The sequence below is a fragment of the Mobula hypostoma genome, chromosome 13, assembly GCF_963921235.1.
Source record: "Mobula hypostoma chromosome 13, sMobHyp1.1, whole genome shotgun sequence".
Classification (NCBI taxonomy): Eukaryota; Metazoa; Chordata; class Chondrichthyes; order Myliobatiformes; family Myliobatidae; genus Mobula; species Mobula hypostoma.
The window spans coordinates 93,486,899-93,512,369 of record NC_086109.1 but is presented as its reverse complement, the minus strand read 5'-3'; the positions used below and the strand labels follow the sequence as shown (position 1 = coordinate 93,512,369).

The 25,471-nt window shown below is 45.8% G+C and overlaps 1 protein-coding gene and 1 long non-coding RNA gene across 6 annotated transcripts in view; one reads left to right on the top strand and one right to left on the bottom strand.

Annotated features, from left to right (window-relative positions):
- Positions 1-25,471, top strand: part of LOC134355786 (uveal autoantigen with coiled-coil domains and ankyrin repeats-like) — a 195,030-nt gene that overhangs the window by 71,642 nt on the left and 97,917 nt on the right. The window contains exon 1 of one of the 5 annotated variants that reach the window (XM_063066196.1): positions 20,738-21,185. The exons of the other annotated variants lie outside the window; for them this stretch is intronic. Within the exon in view, the coding sequence (XP_062922266.1) occupies positions 21,150-21,185 (36 nt within the window). The 5' untranslated portion in view covers positions 20,738-21,149. Of the gene's footprint in view, positions 1-20,737; positions 21,186-25,471 lie in introns of those variants that run through there. 5 annotated transcript variants of the gene reach the window in all.
- Positions 24-5,894, bottom strand: LOC134356013 (uncharacterized). The gene is made up of 3 exons (XR_010020261.1): positions 5,364-5,894; positions 4,413-4,569; positions 24-2,149 (listed from the first exon to the last, which is right to left on the bottom strand). It is a non-coding gene; the product is annotated as an uncharacterized LOC134356013 (long non-coding RNA).

The following is a 25,471-nucleotide window of genomic DNA, read 5'->3' as shown; positions in this document are numbered from 1 at the left end:
TCCCTCCCCCCCCCCCACCAGATGCTGCCTGACCTGTTGAGTTCCTCCAGTATTTTGTGTGTGTGTTGCTCTGGGTTTCCAGCGGTTGCAGAATCTCTTGGGCCTGTATAATATTCTAGGTGTGGTCTTACCAACACCCTGAACAGTTGTAGCAAGACTTGCTTTCTTGGTGCACCATTGCCTTTGTGATAAAGGTCACATTCCATCTGCCTCCCTAATTACTCGCTGTGACAGCACACTGACCTTCAACCACTGATAAACAAGGCCACCCAGATCTTCTCTACAGCTATGTCCTTTTGTCTCTTTCCATTTAAGTAGTTTTATGCTGTTCTAAGATTAATGTTGAGTTTTATTTGTCATGTACATTGAAACGCAACAGTGAAATGCATCGTGTTGCGTTAACAACCAACACATACTGAGGATGTGCTGGGGGCAGCCGACAAGTGTTGCCACCAATGTAGCCTGCTCGTGATTTACTGTCTCTAAGCTCGACGTCTTTGGGATGTGGGAAGAAACCAGAGCACCTGGAGGAAACCCATGCATTCGGGGAGAGGTGGTGGGGGGGCACGTTTGAACTCCTTACAGACGGGGTGGGGATTGAACCCCGATCGCTGGCTCTGTAAAGCGTTACACTAGCTGCAACGCTGCCTTGCTGCACGTAGCCAGATTCTTCCTCTGATCACACCTGAACAAGCCGGCGACGCGGTACCTGTGAGGCCGATTTGGGATATTTTACTGGAGGGGATGCTGTGGTGTGAACGTGAAGTTATTGTGTGGGTGAGGAGGTGACACAGTAGTGTCGTGGTTAGTGTAGCGCTTTCCAACGCCAGCGACTGGAGTTCATTCCTGCCACTAAGGAGTCAATATGTTGCAGCAGCATCCCATCGACAGCGTTCGCAAGCAAACTGGAAATTAAACATAACAACACAAGAAATAGATGCTTTTGGCCCATCAAACCTGCTCCATCATTCAATAAAGTCGTGACTGATACAGCTGTGGACTCAGCTGCACCTTGTACCTGCCTCCTCTTCTATAACCCTTAATTCCCCTGCTCTGGAAAAATCTAACTGTGCCTTAAATACATTTAATGAGGCAGCCTTGGGTACCGGGGTGGAGATATGTCTCTACCACAGGAGGTGTAAGGTGCTCCTTCCCTCCTCTCGACTACGGGACACCCTTGGGCAAGGTGTAGCACCCGCTTAGCCCCTGATCAGGGTCACGGGAAGCCATGGGAACAGGTGATGGACGGTCGTACGAGCAGCTGGTCCATGTCACAAGTCCTGGTTATGTGACCACTGGCACCAGACAGATAATTTCAAAAGAGTATTGAGGATGGCTGGTGTCACCTGTCTTGTAAAGACACTGCCCCGAAGAAGGCAATGGCAAACCACTTCTGTAGAAAAATTTGCCAAGAACAGGAAAGACTGTGATTGCCCAGGTCATACAACACGGTACATAATGAACCTCTGCTGCTTCCCCGGGCAGAGAATTCCACAGATTCACACTCTCTTGGAAAAGCTGTTTCTCCTCACCTCCTTCCTAAATCTGTTCCCCAGAATCCTGAGGTTATGTATTTCTATAAAATCCCCTCCCATTCTTCTGAATTTCAGTGAAGACAGTTCCAAGCAATTCAATCTCTTCTTATAAGAAAAGTTGTGTATAATTTTTAAAAGAAAGAACACAATTAGACTTTTTCTTTTTAAAAATACACAATTTATTTTAGTGCAAAGTGATCAGAGAGAGCACAGTGTTACTGAACTGTAGTGATTAGGGTTGTGCTGTTTGGTTCAAGAACAGAATGGTTGAAGGGAGGCAGCTGTTCCTGAACCTAGTGGGTGGGACTTCAAGCTTCTGTACCTCCTGCTCGATGTTAGCTGTGAGACGATTGCACGGCCCAAATGGTGTGGATCTTTGTCGCCTTCTTGATGCAGCACCTCCTGTAGATACGACCAGTGGTGGGGAAGGATGTGCCTGTGATGTTTTGGGCCGAGTCCGCTACTGATGCAGCTTGTGTTGATGTGTATTTGAATTGCCGTACCGGACCACGATGTAACCACAGTACATCTGCAGAAATTTGTTCGATCCTTTTCGTGACAAGCCGAACTTCCTTAATCTCAGCATTGTGCAATGCTGATCAGTGGTGCCCAGTCTGTGAATGAGAAATATAGAAATATTTTATGATTATGCCCTTGCTGCTTGTCAGGGTGGGAGAATATCTTCCTTAAGGCATGTCTTATGAAGTTAGGCAAAGTGAGCTTTGGAACAAAGGAGGATTGAGGTGACTTGATAGAGGTGTACAAGATTAGATTAGATTATGAGGACACTTAATCCTCGTTTATTATCATTTAGAAATGCATGCATTAAGAAATGATACAATGTTCCTCCAGAGTAATATCACAGAAAAACAGGACAAACCAAAGACTAACACTGACAGAACCACATAGTTATAACATATAGTCACAACAGTACAAAGCAATACTGTAATTTGATAAAGAGTAGACCATGGGCACGGTAAAAAAAAAAGTCTCAAAGTTCTGATCAACTCCCGAGTCCCCGATAGCAGGCGGCAAAAGGGAGAAACTCCCTGCCATAAACCTCCAGGCACCGACAACTTGCCGATGCCTTGGAAGCAGCCGACCACAGCCGACACTGAGACTGTCTGTCCGAAAACTTCGAGCCTCCGACCAGCCCCTCTGATACAGCCTCCCGAGCGCCATCCTCTGCCGAGCGCCTTTGACTTCTCCCCGGCCGCCGAGCAACAAGCAAAGCCGAGGACTCGGGGCCTTCTCCTCCGGAGATTCCGGACCACACAGTAGCAGCGGCAGCGAAACAGGCATTTCAGAAGATTCACCAGATGTTCCTCCGTGCTCTCACGTCCATCTCCATCAAATCAGGATTGTGCACGGTCCCCTACTTGACACAACAGATATCATCCAGCGGAGTGGCCGCCCGTGCTGTGTTGTGCCACCATCTTCTCCTCCTCCCGATAAGAGACATAGATAGTGGACAGCTGGAGACCTTTTTTTAAGGATGGAAATGGCTAATACAAGGGGGCATATTTTTAAGGTGATTGGACAAGGAGGATGTCAGACAGCGGTGAGTACGTGGAACGTGCTGCCAGGGTGGTGGTAGAGGCAGATACATTAGGGATATTTAGGAAAGAGGCATGTGAATGATTGAAAAATGGAGGGCTCTGTGGCAGGTGTTACATGGATGCAATCATTTTTATAAAGTGCTTTTTAGCCTTGTAAAGTTGGTCTTAGAGTATGTTAAAAGGTTGGCACAACGTTATGGGCCGAAGGGCCTGTACTGTGCTGCAATGTTCATAAATCACAGGCTGTCCTCTTGCGGTCGATGTTTGGGTAACAGAGGCCAGCATTCTATTCTTGCACTGTTTAGTCGTCTAGCACTGTGTAGTCATGGAGATTGAGGGCTGGACAGTAATATTACCACATAAGTGTAACATTCAAGGCAATTTTTGTGAAGCCGTTACACGGATGAAGAAATTTGTTTTTACTGCTTTTCAACTTTGTGAAATGCATAAATAGAAATAAAAGTGGAACAGTGGACTGGGCTGTCTGTGAACCTTTCCTTTCAAGAGAAAACCTGCAGATGCTGGAAATCCAAAACGCACACACACACATTCACACCCCCTCCCCCTGCCCCTGCCCTGGAGTAACTCAGCAGGCCAGGCAGCGTCTATGGGGAGAAAAGTACAGTCTCGACCTGAAATGCCGACTGTACTTTTTTTCCCATTGATGCTGCCTGGCCTGTTGAGTTCCTCCAGCATTTGGTGTGTGTTGTGTGAACCTTTCCTTCTGGAATTCTGTTCTGTTGACTTTTGGATGAGTGCATTTCCATCCCTGAATTTCCCACAGAAAGCAAGACTACCATCTTGACGCAAACACAAGGAAATCTGCAGATGCTGGAATTTCAAACAACACACACAAAAATTGCTTGTGAACACGAAGGGTCTTGTCCCGAAACATCGACTGTACCTCTTCCTATAGATGCTGCTTGGCCTGCTGCGTTCCACCAGCAATTTTTATGTGTGTGTTACTATCACCTTGAGTTCTGAATAGGCCAATTAAGGAAATCTAACCTTGCTTCAGAAGGAGGTGAGTGTTAGCCTTAAGCTCCCTTTTCAATTCAGGATGTTTGACCTCATTTGGGGGAGATGGCTTAGAATGGGGTTCTGGAGTGATATCAGTTGAATAGGCCATTCCTGGGTAACCAGCAGGCTTTCCTTCCCATTCAAAATGAACTTTAATCATACATAAAATTATTTACAAGAATAAACTGCACAATGCCTTTTCCTTCTCACATTCGCTGTCGATGTGTTTTACATTCCTTAAAACCAATAGGACTGTTGCCGCTCATGCGTGAGGGGGTTCACTGCTATTTGACCCAACCTGACTCCTCCCTGTCCAGTGGCGGAAGAGCCCTCGACTCGAGTCCTTCCCAGCCGAGCTTCAGCGCGTCCTCCTGCAGCCGGGAACGTGCCAGTCGGCACCGTTCCTCCACACACGCAAACAGATGCGGCTTTTACTGACCAGTGCTGTCCACAAGCTGGAAAATACACACAAAAAAAATCTGTTTATGGTCAAATTGCATCCACAGTGCAGTAATAAATGACATCATAAAGTCATCAGACTGATAAAGAGAGAGAGGGGGGAAACTACTTCTGTCATTTATAGGAACTGATGTATGTATGTACGTTGGTCCTCTCAGTTTAATAATATCGAGTGTGCTCCTTTGTATATGGGACGTCCATCGTTTTGTGTGTTTGTAACCCGGGATGTTCCTTAAATTGTGGATCTGGTACAAGGGCTGAAAAGGCTCTTGTTTTTTTTAGATTAAAGGACATGCACTGTGTTGCAGCCCATCATAACCCGAGAGCCCCTTTTCATATCGCACCAGTAGGATGCCAAGGCATTGCATGGGGGAGAGGTTTGACACTGAGCTGCCTAAAGATGTGGTAGCGCGATGCTTTTGCAGCTCGGGGCTTTGGAGTTTGAAGCTGTCAGAAGTCTGTACACTCTTCCCGTGATGTGTGGGTTTCCTTCCGGTGCTCCAGTTTCCTCCCACAGTCCAAAGGCGTACAGTTTAGCAGACTAATTGGTCATTGTACATTGTCCCATGCTTAAGCTAGGGTTAAATTGGGTTACCGGGTGGAGTGGCTCATTGGACTGGAAGGACCTGTTCCACACTGTATCTCTTAAATAAACAAATAAATCAGTGATTTTGGCATGGAAGGTATTTGACCTGTTAGATTGGACTAGCTCTGTGTAAGATCATAGCCTCCCCTCTCCAGCAGCAGAGCGATCCCACCAGCGATCAAATGGCAGGCAGCTGGTGCTCACCTTCCGTATTCGCCTCTGTTTCAATCTCCCTTGTTGCTTTAATCAGAGAACAATGGATGCTTTAATCAGTGAAATGGAGTCTGACATTGGCTTGTGCCCCATCCTGCAATCTTCTCACCGCAAGGTTTAAGCGCACTGCCTTTGTCTTCCGGAATCCTCTGGGTGACTGCAGAGCGCTGAAACACCCAAACGATCACCAAACTGCAAATCTCAGGCTCCAACAGTTCCAGAATGACATTCAAGATGAAAAACAAACCTAAAAGACATAACAGAAATGAAATGCATGGTTTCATGATCTGTCCAGGAGATGTCGACCATGGGAGCGTTGCATGCAGGGACCACCTTGAACACCCCCCTGCCTTCACCGAGGCTGCCCGACCCTCTGACTTCCACCCGGAGCTTGATTTTTCACTTGTTATGAGCTGTTATCACTGTGAGGGCAATGTGCAGGGTGTGCAGTATACTTGGTGAGTAGTGAATCACATTCTGATATGTAGCTTGTGATTTATGACCACTAATCTAGTAGATGTGTCCTTGAAGTAAGGAATAGGTCTTTGGGCAGGAGTTTGAGATGAATTCATCTATAATTAGGGTGTGAGAAGCTGTGATTATGCAGCTTCTGAAAATTTAGTGTGTTTCTAAAGAGTCCAGTAATTGCCAGTTGGCTAACCGAATAAAGCAGTTGTAGATAGCCCAGTAACTGGTTACACTCCATTACAGTAATTTTCGAGACTCCTGACTTATCTCCGGGGCAAAAGTGAAGCTTGAGATGTTTGCATACTGTAATCTTGGAGGATGGGTTTGAAGGGCTGCACTGTCACACAGTGATTAGCACAGTGCTTTACAGCGCCAGCTGTAGGATTGGGATTCGAGTCCTGCCATCGTCTGTAAGGAGTCCGTGTGTCCTCCCTGTGACCACGTGTGTTTTCTCCGAGTGCTCCGGTTTCCTCCCACAGTCCAAAGATGTACTCTCAAAATACTCTGCAGGTGCTGGGGTCAAAGCAACACTCAACACGCTGGAGGAACTCAGCAGGTCGGGCAGCATCCGTGGAAACGATCAGTCAATGTTTCGGGCTGGAACCCTTTGTCAGGACTGTAGAGGGAGGGGGCAGAGGCCCTATAATAAGGTGGGGAGAGAGTGGGAAGGAGGAGGCTGGTAGGTTCCAGGTGAAAAACCAGTAAGGGGAAAGATAAAGGGGTTGGGGAGGGGAGGCAGGGAGGTGATAGGCAGGAAAGGTGAAGAAGGAATAGGGGAAAGCACAATGGGTAGTAGAAGGAGGCGGAACCATGAGGGAGGTAAGATGTACTGTATGGGGTTTGAGTTGGGGGCGTGCTATATTGTGCCAGAGGCATGGCTGGACTCGCAGGCTGACCAGCACAATCCTTGCTGATTTGATTTGACGCAAATGGCCACATTTCATTATGTTTCAATGTTCGTGTAACAAGGGTTCATTTTTTTTCCCTCTTGGTAAGTTACTTAGTGACCCATTACGCTGCTGGTGTTTAGGGCAGCAATGAAGTTCCTCCATCTCTGTCTGTCCTTGGCTGTCTTCTCTATTGCGCCCCAGGTGTGGTTCAGGGTCCTCAGTCACACTCAGATCTGGAAGGATTCTTCATTGCGGTTTTGACCAGTCAGGGTTGTTAGCCCTGAGCTGAACCCCCTGACCACTCTTAGTCTGGCCTCTACCCTCTGACCTGTTTGGCATGGCTGACCCTACCAAGAGCCAAAGCACAAGGCCTGACTCTCTCTGGCTCATTGAGGTGCACAAACCTCCAGACCCTGTGACAAGGTAATGGTCCTTTTGGAGGCTCTCTTTATAAAGCCAGTTGCAGTATGCAATGAATACTTTTCTTTATACTTTATTGTCGCCAAACAATTGATATTAGAGCGTACAATCATCACAGCGATATTTGATTCTGCGCTTCCTGCTCCCTGGAGTACAAATTGATAGTAAATATTAAAAATTTAAATTATAAATCATAAATAGAAAATATAAAATGGAAAGTAAGGTAGTGCAAAAAAACCGAGAGGCGGGTCTGGATATTTGGAGGGTACGGCCCAGATCCGGGTCAGGATCCGTTCAGCAGACTTATCACAGTTGGAAAGAAGCTGTTCCCAAATCTGGCCGTAGGAATCTTCAAGCTCCTGAGCCTTCTCCTGGAGGGAAGAGGGATGAAAAGTGTGTTGGCTGGGTGGGTCGTGTCCTTGATTACCCTGGCAGCACTGCTCCGACAGCGTGCGGTGTAAAGTGAGTCCAAGGACGGAAGATTGGTTTGTGTGATGTGCTGGGCGTGTTCACGATCTTCTGCAGCTTCTTCCGGCCTTGGACAGGACAACTTCCATACCAGGTTGTGATGCACCCCAGAAGAATGCTTTCTGCGGTGAATAATGGTTAGTTTGAATTCTTTGTTTCCAACAGGGAATCATGGGCAAATTTCTCTAAATGAAACACATGGTTTGAAAACTACATGTTGCATCCAGTCATTGTACATTATCATACAAAGCACAGCACTGATTTAATAAACCCTGATCATAAATGCGACCGTCAGAAAGGAGGCACGGGAGCCTGAAGAAAGAAACTCAACATTTCAGCAATCACATTCTTCCCCTCTGTCATCAGATTTCTGAATGGTCCATGAACACCACCTCATTAATTTGGTCTCTTTTTACACTTTTTAAAATGTATTTTTTTTATTGTAACATAGTAGTGTTAAGTACTGCTTCTGCAAAGCAGCTTTCATGACATATGTCAGGGGTAGTAAAGTTAAATAATTAGCTTTATTTGTCGAAACATACAGTGACATGCATCGTTTCACCTCAGTGACCAATACAGTCGCAGGACGTGCTGGGGGCAAGCTGTAAGTGTTGTCAGGCTTCCAGCACCAACAGAGCATGCCCGCAACTTACTAACCCTAACCTGCACATTTTTGGAATGTGGGAGGAATACTGAGCTCCCGGAGGAAACCCACGTGGTCATGGGGAGAGCGTGCAAACTCCTTGCAGACAGTAGCAGGAATCTTACAGCTGGCATTGTGAAGTGTTGTGCTACCCAGTACACTACCAATCTGATTCTGATTCTTTTGGAGCTGGATTAGTCCATTCTGCCCGTCGAGTCTCTTCCGTCACTCCAATATGGCTGCATTGTTTTCCCTCTCAACCCCATTCTCCTGCCTTCTCCCCGTAACCTTTGATGTTCTCACTAATCAAGAACCTATCAACCGTGCATTGTTCTACTTGATGAGATATTTCCATTTAGTAAACATTAGACAAAAACAAGCTGCATGTAATATAAACCACTTGACCCTTATCGAACATGGCTGGGATTAGATCATAGGCTTATAGTTACTTCTGTCCCTATTACAACGACATAACGTCTACTGGGCTTAGCTACTACTGTTGCAATTTAGAAATAGCCATGGCATTTCCTCCATTTTTCTGTAGTAACTATGAAAGTAATACAGTACGACAATGAACATAAATGTTATATTTAGCTTGCTGAGATTTCATGGAATTTATGGTGACATCACACGCGGGACAGGACAAGCCCTAACAAGGATATACCGAGCAGCCAGAATATCAGTGGACAGGGGCACTGGTGAGGGGGGTGCTCAAATAATTTTAGGCTAAGTGCAAGCTTGTCTGACACTGCAGCCAAAATATTTGGGGCGGCATGGTAGTATAGCGGTTAGACTAATGCTATTACAGCACCGGCAACACCGGTTCGATTCCTGCCACTGCCTGTGAGGACGTTCTCCCCGTGACTGCTTGGGTTTCCTCTGGGTGCTCTGGTTTCCTCCCACAGTCCAAACACGTACCGGTTGGTAGGTTAATCTGTCATTGTAAGTTGTCCCGTGATTAGGCTAGGATTAAATTGGGGGATTATTGGACCTGCATGGCTCGAACGGCTGGAAAGGCCTATTCTGCGCTGGAGTTTGTACGTTCTCCCTGTGACCGTGTGGGTTTCCTCCAGGTGCTCTGGTTTCCTCCCCCAGTCCGAAGGCGTATCAGTTGGAGGGTTAATTGGTCACGTGGGTGGAAATGTTCAGGGCAGGCTCGTTGGGCCAGTGGGCCTGTAACTGTACTCCATCTCTAAATAAAAATAAATAAAAAATACTCCTGTAAACCTGCAGAAATAAGTTGGGCTTGCTGGACTGAGGAGTTCCAGCATTTCTATGGAAGCAATCGATTGACTCGAACCACACACACTCAGTGGCCACTTTATTAGGTACACCTGTACACCTTGTAAATGCAAGTGTACAATCACCCAATCACCCAATCACGTGGCAGCAACTCGGTCCGTAAAAGCACACAGTGATGGTCAGAAGGTTCAGTTGTTGTTCACACCAAACATCAGACCGGGGAAGAAATTTATTTGTCTTTGGTGACAAACCAAATGTCCTCAAGCTCCTAATGAAATACTAATTGACAACTTGGCTCGTTATTGTCTCATGTACTGAGGTACATTGGAAAAAAATGCTTTGCATGCTCTCCGTAGAGTTCATTTCATCACATCAGGTCATAGAAAGGAAAACAACGACAGAGCAGAGTAGAGCATTACAGTTATGGAGAAAGAGCATTGCAGGTAGTCAATAAGGTGCAAGATCATCACGAGGTAGATTGTGAGGTCAAGAGTCCATCTCGTTGTACAAGGGGACCACTGACTAGTTTTCAAGTAGGGGGATAGAAGCTGTTCTTGAGCCTTTTGGTAGCGTGTTCAGGCTTCTGCCCGAGAGGAGGGGTTGGGTCAGTTGTAGGAGAGAGACTGTCTGGGGTGGGCGGTGTCTTTGATGACATAGGTTGCTTTACCCAAGCAGTGAGAAGCTCAGACAGAGGAAAGCTGATTTCCATGATGTGCTGAGTTATGCCCACAACCCTCCGCGGTCTCTTGCGGTCTCGGGCGGAGCAGTTGCTGCACCAAGCTGTGGTGCATCTGGAAAGGAAGCTTTCTCAGGTGCATCGATTTAAAACGGGTATATACCAAATTTCTTTAGCTTCCTGAGGAGGCTGAGGTGCTGGTATACTTTCTTGGCTCCCCATTCTAACCATTTTTTTGCAAGCTGCGTCACCATCTGTTATGAGAACTGCAAAGCAATCAACCACAAGTCTGTACATTGGGGTTTCTCTTCCACCCATCAGAGGTATTTATCCAGAGCGATGTGTATGCAGAGTCCTTGGCATTGTCAGTGATCCCTCCCATCCATCCAATAATCTGTTTGTCCCACTATCATCAGGCAGGAAGTACCATATCATCAGGCAGGAGGTACCATATCATCAGGCAGGAGGTAGCATAGTATCAGGCAGGAGGTACCATATCATCAGGCAGGAGGTACCATAGCATCAGGCAGGAGGTACCATATCATCAGGCAGGAGGTACCATAGCATCAGGCAGGAGGTACCATATCATCAGGCAGGAGGTACCATATCATCAGGCAGGAGGTACCATATCATCAGGCAGGAGGTACCATAGCATCAGGACAAGGACTTTTAGGATGGGAAACAGCTTCTTCACCCAGGCTGAGAGAATACTGAACTCCCTGCAACCACCCTGCTCTCATTTATGAAGCCCCAGTCGTATTATACTGTTCACTTTTTAATTTGTGTTATAAATGTTCCTTATTAGTTAATTTACTCATGCTAGTATTACTTTATGGGTGAGTTATATGTACTGTCTTGGGCACCTTTGTCCGCAGGACCGTGGTTTTGTTTGATGGTTTACATACGTATGGTCAAATGACAATAAATTGAACTTGAGATGGAGAGGAGTTTTGATGGAGGTATACAAAATTGAGGGGTATAGATAGGGTAAATACAAGTAGGCTTTTTCCACTGTGGCTGAGTGAGACTATAACTGGAGGTCATGGGTTAAGGGTGAAAGGTGAAATGTTTAAGGGGAACCTGAGGGGGAACTACTTCACCCAGAGGGTGATGTGAGTGTGGAACCAGCTGCCAGCGGAGGTGGTAGATGCAGGTTCAATTTCAACGTTTAGGAGAAATGTATATAGGTACATGGATGGGAGGGTTTGGAGGGCTATGGTCCTGGTGCAGGTCGATGAGACTAGGCAGATTAAGAGTTTGGTACGGAGCAGATCCTCCAGGAGGATGACAAACTTGTAGGGTTTGGAGGCTTGCGTGCCTCAATGACCCAGAGAGCTAAGTTGGCTGGAGTCAGGGCCTTGTGCTTTGTCCCTTGGTAGGGTCACCCATGCTGAACAGGTCAAATTGAAGAGCCCTGACTAAGAGTGGTCCAGCAGTCCTCCAGGTTTGGGGATTCAGCTCGAGCCAAACAATCCTGACTGGTCAATAGAAAATTGTGCTGGAAACAGCAGTGAGGAAAGCCTTCATTGCTGCCCTAAATGCCAGTGGCATAATGGGCAGTAAGTAGGTAGCATGGACTAGATGGACTGAAGGGCCTGTTTCTGTGCCGTAGTGTTCTACAACTGTGTCTCTTATGGCAGTGTCTTACTTTCTGTTTGTTGAAACAGGTTTAGATACACAACTCCAATAATGTCTGTAATGATATTTGGATAGGTTAAGTGAAAAAACAAAATTTGGCAGATGGAATCTGAGGGTTCCTCCCATGCAGTGAAGCGCCAGTTGGCAGGAAATTGCTTTTGGTGCATAGGTGCGTGATTAAAATCTTGGGAGTAGTTAATGGGAAAAATTGAAACTGAAGGGTTGTGTCATGTATCATACAGCACAGATTCAGTAATACAAGGGTTTCCTGGGTTATGGATGACCTACCTTGCAGGATTGAGCTTTATGCAAATACTCCCATACACCTCTAATGTATGTTTATTGTTTCACAGTGCTCACTAGCGACTGGAAACACGATCTGTAGTCAGTGGCCACTCTATTAGGTATGCCCACTTGTTAATGCAACTATCTAATCAGCCAATCACGCGTCTGCGATTTGGTGCATAAAAGCATGTAAACATGGTCAAGAGGTTCAATTGTTGTTCAGAGCAAACATCAGAATGGGGAAGAAATGTGATCTAAGTGACCTTGACCGTGGAATGATTGTTGGTGTCAGATGGGGTGGTTTGAGTATCTCAGAACCAGAGATATTCACACACAACATTCTCGAGGGTTTACAGAGAATGGTGCGGGGGCAAAAATCCAATAAGCAGCAGTTCTTTGGGCAAAGACACCTTTTTCATAGTGTCAGAGAATGGCCAGACTGGTGCAAGCTGGGAGGAAGGGGACAGTAACTCAAATAAGCACATGTTACAACAGTGATATACAGTTGAAGTCAGAAGTTTACATACACCTTAGCCAAATACATTTAAATTGAGCTTTTCACAATTCCTGACATTTAATCCTAGAAAACATTCCCTGTCTTAGGTCAGTTAGGATCACTACTTTATTTTAAGAATGTGAAATATCAGAGTAATAGCAGAGAGAATGATTTATTTCAGCTTTTGTTTCTTTCCTCTCTTTCCCAGTGGATTAGAAGTTTACATGCACTTTGTTAGTATTTGGTAGCATTGCCTTTAAATTGTTTAACTTGGGTCAAACGTTCTGGGTTGCCTTCCACAAGCTTCTCACAGTAAGTTGCTGGAATTTTGTTCCATTCCTTCAGACAGAACTGGTATAACTAAGTCAGGTTTGTAAGTCTCCTTGCTCGCACACACTTTTTCAGTTCTGCCCACAAATTTTCTATCGGATTGAGGTCAGAAAATGATGTCAAGTCTGGTTCATCCTTGGGAGCAATTTCCAAACGCCTGAAGGTACCACGTTCAGCTGTACAAACAATAGTACGCGAGTATAAACACCACGGGACCACGCAGCCGTCATACCGCTCAGGAAGGAGACGCATTCTGTCTCCTAGAGATGAACGTACTTTGGCACGAAAAGTGCAAATCAATCCCAGAACAACAGCAAAGGACCTTGTGAAGATGCTGGAGGAAACAGTATCTATATCCACAGTAAAACGAGTCCTATATTCATATAACCTGAAAGGCTGCTCAGCAAGGAGGAAACCACTGCTCCAAAACAGCCATAGAAAAGTCAGACTACAGTTTGCAAGTGCACATGGGGACAAAGATCTTACCTTTTGAAGAAATGTCCTCTGATCTGATGAAACAAAAATTGAACTGTTTGGCCATATTGACCATCGTTATGTTTGGAGGAAAAAGGGTGAAGCTTGCAAGCCGAAGAACACCATCCCATCCGTGAAGCATGGGGGCGGCAGCATCATGTTGTGGGGGTGCTTTGCTGCAGGAGGGACTGGTGCACTTCACAAAATAGATGGCATCATGAGGAAGGAAAATTAGGTGGATATATTGAAGCAACATCTCAAGACATCAGCTAGGAAGTTAAAGCTCGGTCACAAATGGGTCTTCCAAATGGACAATGACTCCAAGTGTACCTCCAAAGTTGTGGCAAAATTGCTTAAGGACAACAAAGTCCAGGTATTGGAGTGGCCATCACAAAGCCCTGACCTCAATCCGATAGAAAATTTGTGGGCAGAACTGAAAAAGCATGTGCAAGCAAGGAGGCCTACAAACCTGACTCAGTTACACCGGTTCTGTCTGGAGGAATGGAACAAAATTCCGGCGACTTACTGTGAGAAGCTTGTGGAAGGCCATCCAAACCGTTTGACCCAAGTTAAGCAATTTAAAGGCAATGCTACCAAATACTAACAAAGTGTATGTAAACTTCTAACCCACTGGGAAAGAGATGAAAGAAATAAAAGCTGAAATAAATCATTCTCCCTACTATTATTCTGACATTTCGCATTCTTAAAATAAAGTAGTGATCCTAACTGATCCCTAAGACAGGGAATGTTTTCCAGGATTAAATGTCAGGAATTGTGAAAAACTGAGTTTAAATGTAATTGGCTAAGGTGTATGTAAACTTCCGACTTCAACTGTACAGAATAGCACCTTGGAATGCACAATATGTCAAACCTTGAAGTGAGTGGGCCACGGTAGCAGAAGAGCACACTGGGTTCCACTAATAAAGTGGCTACTAGTGTATATTCCATTGGTTTAATTATGGGTAGTGCAAGTGAAGGAGTTGTCGCTAGTGTATGTAATGCAGTGTGATATGGGTAGCTATAGAAAATGAATGATTTTGGCTTGAGTACCAACTGCTCAGGAGCATAACCCTTTCATAACCTGGGGGATGCCTGGATAATCAGGGAAAGCGTGAGGTTACTGAATTTGGTAGATAGAACCCAATATTGCTCAAATGGAGAGGAACTACAGAGGGATCAGTTCAAGAAACTAAGTTTGCAAAAAAAAAACAAGATATAAAACTGCCCATAAATTACAAAGAAAGAAGTGTTTTAAAAAAATGTCGCGAAAGGTAGTGTTCAGGGACCGTTCAGAAATCTGACGGTGGAAGCGAAGATGCTGTTCCTGAAACGTTGAGAATGTCTCTTCAGGCTCCTGTACCTCCTCCCCCTGAGGCATCAGCTTCTGAAGATGTCCTCGAGGGTGGGGAGGCTGATGCCCATCATGGAGCGGGCTGAGTCTACAGCCTTCTACGTCCTCTTGGTTGTACTTCAAAAGTACTTTGGGATATCTTGAGTTTCGGAAAAACACTATAGAAATGCAAGTCCTTTTGCAAGCCATTGGTGTTTAATAAAATGGAGTAATACAGAATCCTAAAATATGTCAATTAACTCAAAGGATGTAGTTTGATAAATGCAAATGAGGCTAGCTTAGATGGGCATCTTTGTTGGCATGGACAAGATGGGCCGAGTGGCTGTTTCCATTTTCAAAGTTTAAAGTACATTTTAAGTTTTTAAAGTTTTGTGTTACCCTGACTCTTAAACAGAGTTAAATAGATTATCTACTCATTACCTAATGGGCGGCAGAGTGGAGATGTGTCTCTTCCAAAGGAGGTGTCAGGTGCTCTTTCCCTCCGCTAGCCTGCGGGTCACCCTTGGGCAAGGTGTAGCACCTGCTTAGTTCCTCCTGATCAGGGTCACATGAAGCCATGGGAGCAGGTGGTGGATGGTCGTATGAGCAGCCGGTGCACATCACAAGACCTGGTTATGTGACCACTGACACCAGGCAGACAATCTCTGAAGAGTATTGATAACGACTGGGAGCACCCGTCTTGTAAAGACACTGCCCAGAAGGAGGCAATGGGAAACCACTTCTGGGGAAAACATAATTAAATAAATAAATTTTCCGAGATCAATCATTTGGATCGCCCATATCAGACAACACAGCTCATAATGAATGAACAAACTCATTACCCGGGTTATACTGTAGGATCTTGCTCCTTGTAGTATTGCTCCCATGTCTTTGACATTATAATTGTACTTTGAACAGTCCTTTATGAAGTACTTTGGCACATCTTGAAAGTTTATTATTTCTGGATTTTTTTTCCCTTCAGTGGTATATAACTATATGCTACTAATTTAACACTTACATATCTTAACATAATGGGCTCTTTGGGCGCAGTTTTCCCATGTATGCACTGTGGTTGGATGCTGATACTTGTCCAAACTTCCAGTGGTAAAATTGGTTTGTTACTGTCACGTTTGGCAAGGTACAGTGAAAAACGTTATTGTCTCTCCCATCCATACTGATCATTGGCACATTGGGATCGTAAAGCATAACAATGACAGAGGAAGTGCGGAGCAGGCGGGTAATAAGGTGCCAGGTCATGATGAAGTAGGTTGAGGTCATGAATCTGTCATAGCATACTAGGGCACGGGTTCCCAACCTTTTTATGCCATCATTAATAGAGGGTCTGTGGAGCCCAGGGTGGGAACCCCGACATTTGGGAATCATTCATAGACTTACTACAGCAGGGTAGAAGCTGTCCTTAAACGCTGTGGTACGTGTCTCAGGCTTGTGTATCTTCCACCTGATGGGAGAGGGGAGAAGAGAGAATATCTATGGCGGCTGGGGTCTGGCTGCTTTACTGAGGCAGTGAGAAATGTAGACGTAGTCCATGGAGGGGAGGCTGGTTTCGTGGTGTGCTGATCTGTGTCCACAACTCTGCGGTCACAGGCAGAGCGTTGTCGCACAAACCGTGATGCACCCAGATAGGGTGTTTTCTGTGCTCCGTCACTGCAAACCGGGGACTTTTGCATCTGAGGAAGTAGAGCTGCTGGTGCATTTTCTTGGAGTGGCCCAGCTTTTAAAATTCCTTGTTCCTTGCTCATACCTGATTTAACCAAATAACATTTGAACTCTTGCTTATTTCCTTCCAGTGGGAAGTGGTTATAATTTAAGGCTAATGTGTTTTGTATCTTTCAAGCATTAAGCAATTATTGGACAGTGTGAGCCTAACATGAAATTCTGCAGATCCTGGAAATCTTGAGTAGCACACACAAAATACTGGGGATCTCCTCCAGCCCTTGACCTCTTCTGCCTATCCCCACTCAGTTTCTTGTTTCATTTCCCCCTCCCCACCCACCCACCTTCCCCCTCACCTGTCACCTGCCAGCTTGAACCCCTTGCCTTCCCCCCCCAACCTACTTATTCTGGTTTCTGCCCCCTTCCTTTCCAGCCCTGATGAGGGGTCACAGGCCAAAGCATCCACTGTTTATACAGCTGCCTGACTTGTTGAGTTCCTCCAGTGTTTTGTTTGTTGCTTGTTGAAACTCTGCTCAGCTTCCAAGTACTGTAATCCTCTCCCTTTAACCTCCATGTCTTTCCAACACTTCTTCAGGTCTCCCTCTTCATGGTCGAGAGGTGTCTGATTCTGTCTTGTGCTTCCCACAGGATGCCTTGTTGTTTTCAAAAAAAGTAAAAGTACTTGTAATCCGATACCACCCTGAGATTCATTTTCCTGCAGGCATTTACAGGAAAATAAAGAAATACAATAGAATTTATGAAAAAAATATACGCAAAGGCTGACAAACAACCAATGTGCAAAAGAAGACAAACTGTAGAAATACTGAGATCATAAATTGTCAAGTCCTTGAAAGTGAGTCTGAAGTTTGTGAAATAAGTTCACTGTTCAGGTGAGAGAAGTTATCCTTGCAGGTTCAGGAGCCTGATGGTTGAGAGGTAATAACTGTTCCTGAACCTGGTGGTGTGGGACCTGATGGTTGAGGGGTAATAACTGTTCCTGAAGCTGGTGGTGTGGGACCTGATGGTTGAGAGGTAATAACTGTTCCTGAACCTGGTGGTGTGGGACCTGATGGCTGAGGGGTAATAACTGTTCCTGAACCTGGTGGTGTGAGACCTGATGGTTGAGGGGTAATAACTGTTCCTGAACCTGGTGGTGTGGGACCTGATGGTTGAGGGGTAATAACTGTTCCTGAAGCTGGTGGTGTGGGACCTGATGGTTGAGAGGTAATAACTGTTCCTGAACCTGGTGGTGTGGGACCTGATGGTTGAGGGGTAATAACTGTTCCTGAACCTGGTGGTGTGGGACCTGATGGTTGAGGGGTAATAACTGTTCCTGGGCCTGGTGATGTGGGACCTGGTGGTTGAGGGGTAATAACTGTTCCTGAACCTGATGGTGTGGGACCTGGTGGTTGAGGGGTAATAACTGTTCCTGACCTGGTGGTGTGGGACCTGATGGTTGAGGGGTAATAACTGTCCCTGAACGTGGTGGTGTGGGACCTGGTGGGGGTTGAGGGGTAATAACTGTTCCTGACCTGGTGGTGTGGGACCTGATGGTTGAGGGGTAATAACTGTCCCTGAACCTGGTGGTGTGGGACCTGGTGGGGGTTGAGGGGTAATAACTGTTCTTGAACCTGGTGGTGTGGGACCCAAGGCTCTTGTCTGTTAATAGTCGCAAGAATGCTCTGTAAATGTAGATTGTTGTTTACACAAATGCCTGTAAAAGGGCAGATACTTGTTCACTAAATTGTGTCCTGATGAAGGGTCTCAGCCTGAAATGTTGACTCTTTATTCCTTTCCATGAATGCTGCTTGACCTGCTGAATTTCTCCAGCATTTTGTGTGTTACCCTTAAACTTAACAATTACGTCTCTCACTTGCTGGATTTTCAGGAACGCAGCCTGTCGTCTCCTGAATGGAGTTTAAAGATGGCCCATGAGATGAAAAGGAGTATTCTGGTGCCCTGTGTTTTTAATAGTTTTAAATTCCAAATGAAAATATAAATTGTCATAGCTCGAAATATATTTACGCTACGTGGTTTAAAATACATGTTGCTGCTGGCAGCCTCCTTGTGATTGACTGCAGCTCGCATGTGATATTGTTACTGAATCTCGTTGCAGATGTAGAGTGAAGTGCTTTGGCAGGGGTCTGCCAGCAAGTGGTCTCCCTTGTGCTGCTGGGTGATGGAGGACCTTAAGCAGCCTGACCAGTGATGATGCAATCTACGCACTGCGCGGCAGGGACACCGTGCTGCTGACAACTTGCACAAAATGCTGGAGGAACTCAGTGGGTCAGGCAGCGTCTATGGAGGGGAAGAAGCATTAAGCGTTTGGTGCTGAGACCCTTCGTCAGGACTGGAAAGGATGGGGTGTGACGGTGGGGGGCGGGGGGAAGGAGGTCGAGCTGGCAGGTGATAAGTGAAGCCAGGGCAGGGGGAAGGATGAGGTGAGAAGCTGGGTGGTGAGAGATGGAGGGCTGCAGAAGGAATCTGATGGGAGAGGAGAGATGGGTGGAGGAGGGGAACCAGGGTGACATGATAGGGAGGTGAGAAGGGATAAGTGGGAAGTCTGAATGGAAAAGAGAGAGGAGGAGAGGGAGGAGAAATTACCAAAAGTTAGAGAAATCGATGTTCATTCCATCTGGTTGGAGGGGGAAGATAGGTGGGTAGAAGAAATGAAAGGGTACGCTATTTTCTAAATGGAGAGAAAATACAAAAAGTTGAGGTGCTAAGGGACTTGAGAGACCTTGTGTAGGATCTCCTGAAGGTTAATTTGTAGATTGGGTCTGTGATGAGGAAAGCAAGCATGATGTTAGCATTAATTTCAAGAGGACTAGAATATAAAAGCAAGGATGTAATGTTGAGACTTTATAAAGCACTGGTGAGACCTCACTACGCGTATTGTGAGCAGGTTTGAGCCCCTTATCTACTAAAGGATGTGCTGAAACTGGAGAGGTTCAAAGGAGGTTCAGAAAAAGGATTCCAGGATTGAATGGTTTATCATATGAAGAGCATTTGATAGTTCTGGGCCTGTATTCACTAGAATTCAGAAGAATGAGAGGTGGACTCATTGAAACCTATCGAATGTGAAAGGCTTTGATGGAGTGGATGTGGAGAGGATGTTTCCAATGGTTGGGAACTCTCAGACCAGAGGACACAGCCTCAGAATAGAGGGGTGACCTTTTTGAACAAAGATGAAGAGGAATTTCTTCTGCCAGAGAGTGGTGAATCTGTGGAATTCTTTGCCACAGGCAGGTCTGGAGGCCAAGTCTTTATGTATGTTTAAGGCAGAGGTTGATAGATTCTTGATGAGTCAGGGCATGAAGAGATATGGGGTGGAGACAGGAGATTGGGGCTGAGAGGAAAATTGGATCAGCCGTGATGAAGTGGTGGAACAGACTCGATGGGCCAAATGGCCTATTTCTGCTCCTATATCTTATAGGTGGGGGAGTGAGGATATCACCTTCCTGCTTGCACTACTACTTTTACCCCAAGCTTCCTATTCAGTCTTTTCCCCCTTCCTCTCCATTGCTGATTAAGATTTTTGGCCCAAAATATCAAATCTTTATTCACCTCCATTGATGCTGTCTGACCTGCTGAGTTCCTCCAGCGTTTTGTCATAGTCATGGTCATACTTTATTCATCCCGCGGGAAATTGGTTTTCGTTACAGTTGCACCATAAATAATTAAATAGTAATAAAACCATAAATAGTTAAATAGTAATATGTAAATTATGCCAGGAAATAAGTCCGGGATTTGCTTCTCTGGATTTCCAGTATCTGCATAAGACATGGGAGCAGAATCAGGCCACTCAGCCCATTGAGTCTGCTCCACCGTTCCATCATGACCGATTAAATTATCCCTCTCGACCCCATTCTCCTGCTTTCACCTTTTTTGGATGCCCTTTCTAAACGACGTCCACTTCAAGCCTAAAGATCTGTGGAATCCCATGTTTATGTGTGCCTGGTGACTTAGTGGGTCGCTCGTTTGGTGAGGCAACCATGTCCAAAGGTCATCCAGAGTCCTTTCTGAACCTGACACTTCTGAATCTCCCTGCTGGAAGTGACTATTTTTAGAATCCTGCAAAGCATGCCTTGATGCTTTGCCTTCGATGATGATAGCTCGATACCCCATTACTCAGAGGCTATGCATGCACTGGATTATTATTAGCTGTACCTTGCAGACGTCTCTCGGAGGGTTGCGAGGTCAATAATGCGGGAGTTGGGTGATATCATGGCCTGTTTACTGTGATCTGGCTGTGATATTTTGGTGCCAAGATGAAAGTTTGACTTAAGCTTGGCACATGTTGCCGGGGTGTGCACTGCTTCACAGCAGAAGCTCTGTGATCCCTGGCTGCACTTGCTCGGAAGGGCTGGAATCGAACAAGCTGGCACCCAAGGGCTCTGTGCAGGGGAAAGGAGGAAGAAGTGCTTTGTTTTAATCCCTGGGCTGCAGTCTGTGATTTCTGAAACAAAGCTCAAAATACTCCGAATAAGGGTCCCTCCTGGGAAGTAATGAAGTCTGACGATGACTCAGAAGATGAGGAGAATTTAGTACAATGCACATAGGGTCGTGGACTGGAAACATGCGATCCTTCTGAGGTTGTAGAACAGTGCTCAGAGCCTGCGGACCCTGCGACGGTGCTGTTTCTAGCCCTGGTCTGCACCGTGCCAATTGTAGAGTTGATTTATAGCGGGCTGCATTTGCAAGCACAGATCTGTCCGAGCTCCAGAAGCATTCTAGACCAGCATGAAGCACTGGTTCTCCTGTGCCTCCGTGCCCTCTGTAGGTAACTTTCGCCAGAACTCTCTTTAGTTTAATTTAGTGTCTGGGGAGTTTGCATGTGTATGTGTCGCATGGTTCGACTATGATCATGTCTGCAGTTACGAAGTTGTGATTAGTATTATAACATCGTGGCTTTCCCTGAAGCAGAGTTAAGTGTCTTTGGAAAAAGGAATGACCGAGTTTCTGATGGCTGCAGAATATAGATATCCATATTGATCCAAGGTAGTTCTGCAGGCTTTAATAATAGATGCGTGGGAGTGAATGGATAGGCTCTAATCTCATTGAGTCAATGATGTCATTCAGCTGCAGGGCCAATGCTTCGAGCGACTTCTAAACACTGGCCCTTATCCAAAAACAAAATATTTATTTCAGCCTTGTTGATTGTAGCTTTTGGCTTTTTATCATCAGGCCTTGTTACTGCTGCTCTCGGATACTTGCAGCCTGGTAAATTAGTTTCCAACGCAGTTGAGCAAGTACTCGAGTGTGTTTAATGATCTACCTTTTATTTAGAGAATCAGTGCAAAACAGGCCCTTCTGGCCCAACGAGTCTCACTGAGCAGCACCAACACTAATCCTCAGTCTCAATGGCCAATTCATCTACCAACCGGTAGGACATCTTTGAACCGAGAGCACCCTGGATGAAACCCGCGTGGTTCACAGGGAGAATGTTCAAACTGCACGGACGGCGCTGGAATTAAACTCTGAACTCTGGGATGCTCCAAGCTGTAGTCGTGTTATGCTAACCACTGCACTATAGTCATAGTCATACTTTATTGACCGTGGTGCCTTATAATATTACAGATGACAAAGCCATCACTGAAGTGTTTTCATATCCTTATAATGATGTTTTGGTAAACTACATTCTAAAATCATCTACTGAAACTTGTAATCGTCTCTAAGAAAGGATCAGACTGTTATTCTCTCCTCCTGCTCTCTCCAAGTGTCATTTTATGTGTAGGTATGGTATCTGACAGGGTTCAAGCAGAGCTAATTTTAAACATGTCCTTTCCCTAACCCCTCTGCTTCTCCATCACCTCCTTTAAAACTTGTCGCTCTGACCTTGCTTATCAGAACTAATAATTTGTCTTTTGATGGTAAAGATTAGCTTTATTTGTCAGAGGTACAGTTAAACCTCAGGACTGACAGTGAAGTGTGTCGTTTGTGCCATCGTTTGTGATGTGTTTGAGGGAGTACGAGCCTGCAAATATCGCCACACTTCTAGTACTGTCATGGCATACTCCCAATTTACGAACCTCTCCCCCCCCCCCCCCCAGTGGGATGACTGCAGGGCACCCGGAGGTAACCCGCGGGGATAACGTACATATTCCCTACAGGCAGTGGTGGGAATTGAACCCAGATCGCTCGGGCCGTAGTTCAGCTTGTTGCTAACCACTACGCCCCCCATTGTGCCAGCCAACCTGTTCCATTGTTTATCCAACCCAGACTTGTAGAAATGCAGATGGCATGCTAGCGTAGCTACCATGGATTTTTGTCAGTTCTATTTTTCCTGTAATTGTCCGCAAGAAAATGAATCTCAGGGTTGTATATGGTGACATAAGCGCACTTGATAATAACTTTACTTTGAACTTTGGAATTGCAATGAAGATGGTTCATAGAGTCATAGAACACTACAGCATAAAAGCATGCCCTTTGGCCCATCTACTCCTTGCTGAACTATTAATTTGCCTGGTCCCATCGACAAGTACCTGGACCGTACCCCTCCCATCTGCACACCTATCCAAACTCCTCTTGAATGTTGGACTCAAGCAGGCATGCACCACTTGCTCTGACAGCCTGTTGCACACTCTCACCGCTGTCTGAGTGAAGTTCCCCTCGATGGCATTGTACTCAGTGAGAGACGAGCACAGCTCGTGGGGCTGATGCCTCCAGTTTGGGGACCGACTGCCATTTCTGACCTCCCCCACTGCTGTCTGTGCAGAGTTTGCACGACAGCCACGTGGGTGCTCCAGTTCCCTCCCCCACCTCACAGACGTGGGGGTTGGTGGGTTATTTGTACCGGTAGTGATGTGGTGACAATAATTCACAGGAAAAGTTAAAGGGGCAGTTAAGCACGAACCCTATAGTCATACAGAACTGCAGCACAGAGAACAAGCTCTTTGACCCATCTAGTCAATATTGCCTGGTCCAATTGACCTGCACCTGGACCATATCCCTCCATACCCCTCCCATCCATGTACTTATCCAAACTTCCCTTAAACACTGCAATCAAACCTGCATCCAGCTCTTCTGCTGGCAGGTCATTCCACCCTCTGAGTGAAGAAGTTTCCCCTCAGGTTCACCTTAAACGTTTCACCTTTCACCCTTAACCTCTGACCTCTAGTTTTGGTCTCACTCGCCCTCAGTAGCCTGGACCTGCCTGCATCTACCCTGTCTATACCACTCATAATTTTCAGAACGAGAGTTGACAGAACAAATGACTGCACTTTGGTAGTCTATCTAAAGAGAACTGGGTCTCAAGCTGCTCTGCTGGAAACGTCCCTGTTAAAATCTAGCTCACACAAAGTATGAGCACCTTCTGTTTTAGTGCAGCAGGCTTCATATTCTTCTTGGTTTCATTCAGAACTTTGCCCCTCTGTAATCAAACTCTGTCTCAGGATGTTTTATCTGTTGGATGGAACGATGTACTGTGGTTAAATAGCAGAGCAAACGAGGGGCTGAATGGCCTCCTGATCATGTGACAGGCTACTTACTTAACCCCCTCCCCCATCCCCCACCCTTCCACTTCTAAATCCAAGTCATTTATAAAAATCACAACGGGCAGGGAGTTCCAGAACAGATCCACTTGTCATTGATCTCCTCGCAGATTACATGCCATATCTCAGCCAAAACATCGATTGTTTATCCCCCGCCATAGATACTACCCGAACCCGTTGCATCCCTCAGCATTTTGTTTGTGTGTGTGTGTGTGTGTGTTGCTCTGGACTTTCCAGCATCCACAGAATCTCTTGTGTTCTTAGTTCCGTTGGCTGGTATCAACGCCTTAAAAATGTTTGCCTGCATGTAGCTGTGCTTGCGTCCGGACTGATGACTGAGACCAAACCCGCTGTCGAGAGGGTTGCTGAGTGCAGAAAAGGGAGGCAGCACTTGATAATCATGGGGTTGAGCTGGAGGCTTTTACACATTAGTGAAGCCAGCAACAGTAAAACTATCATTCCACTGTACGACAGCTGCTGTGGGCTGGGAGTCCTGCTTGGCTTGAGGCTTGCTTTTTAATTGGACTTGGCATCTGTCTTGTTGGTAAAGTGAAGGAGTGCCGGAAAGGCCAATGGTGTTTGGGCATTAGGTATTATAATAGAGAATAACTTACGAGTGGAATTTTAGAGAATGCCTTACCACTTGCTTGCTGCGAGGAGGTACAGGAGCCGTAGGTCCCACACCACGAATTTCAGGAACCTTTCAATTATCAGGCTCCTCCTAATGGCAGTCACCTCAATGCCGAACAAATTTCACAACCTGTTGACTAACGCTCAAGGACTCTACAACTCATGCTCTTAGTACTATTTTTTTACTACTTCCTTTCTTGTTTGCAAGTTTGTTGTCCTTTGCACATTGTTTGTCTGTCTTTGTGTGCAGTTTTTCATGATTCTGTTGTATTTCTCTGTTTTACTGAGGATGTCTGCAAGAAAACAAATCTATAGTGTTATACATGTACTTTGATAATAAATTTACTTTGAACTTTGAATAAGCAGTCGCCGTTTCGGGCTGAGATACTTCACCAGGACAGATCCTGTGTTGCTCAAGATTTGCAGCATCTGCAGAATCTCTTGTATTTGTTCTTAAAAGGACCTGCTCTTTAGCTGAAGTCCTCAGCAATGACAGTCCTGTAGTGCTGGTGTCTCGCTCGTCCCTGGTTTCCCTTGGCCTCCCTGAATCCCATCATCCCACTCTCCTTTAACACGCTCCTTAATGGGTTCGGCCTCAGTTCTATGGCAGGGCAGCGTGGTAGCGTAAGTGTTTTACAGCACCGCCTGTGCGATCAGGGTTCAATTCCTGCTGCTGTCTGTAAGGTATTTGTACGTTCTCCTTGTGACCACGTGGGTTTCCTCCGGGTGCTCCAGTTTCCTCCCACAATCCAAAGACGTACAGGTCAGGGTTCGTAAGATTTGATCATGAACTGTTGGTGCTGGAAGCATGGTGATACTTGTAGGCTCCTCCTCTCCCCGAACCTCAAGTACATCCTTGGACTGTGTTGTACATTGATGCAGACAATGTAGTTCACTGTATAGTACGGTATTTATCATAACTGTATGTGATGATATGTCACT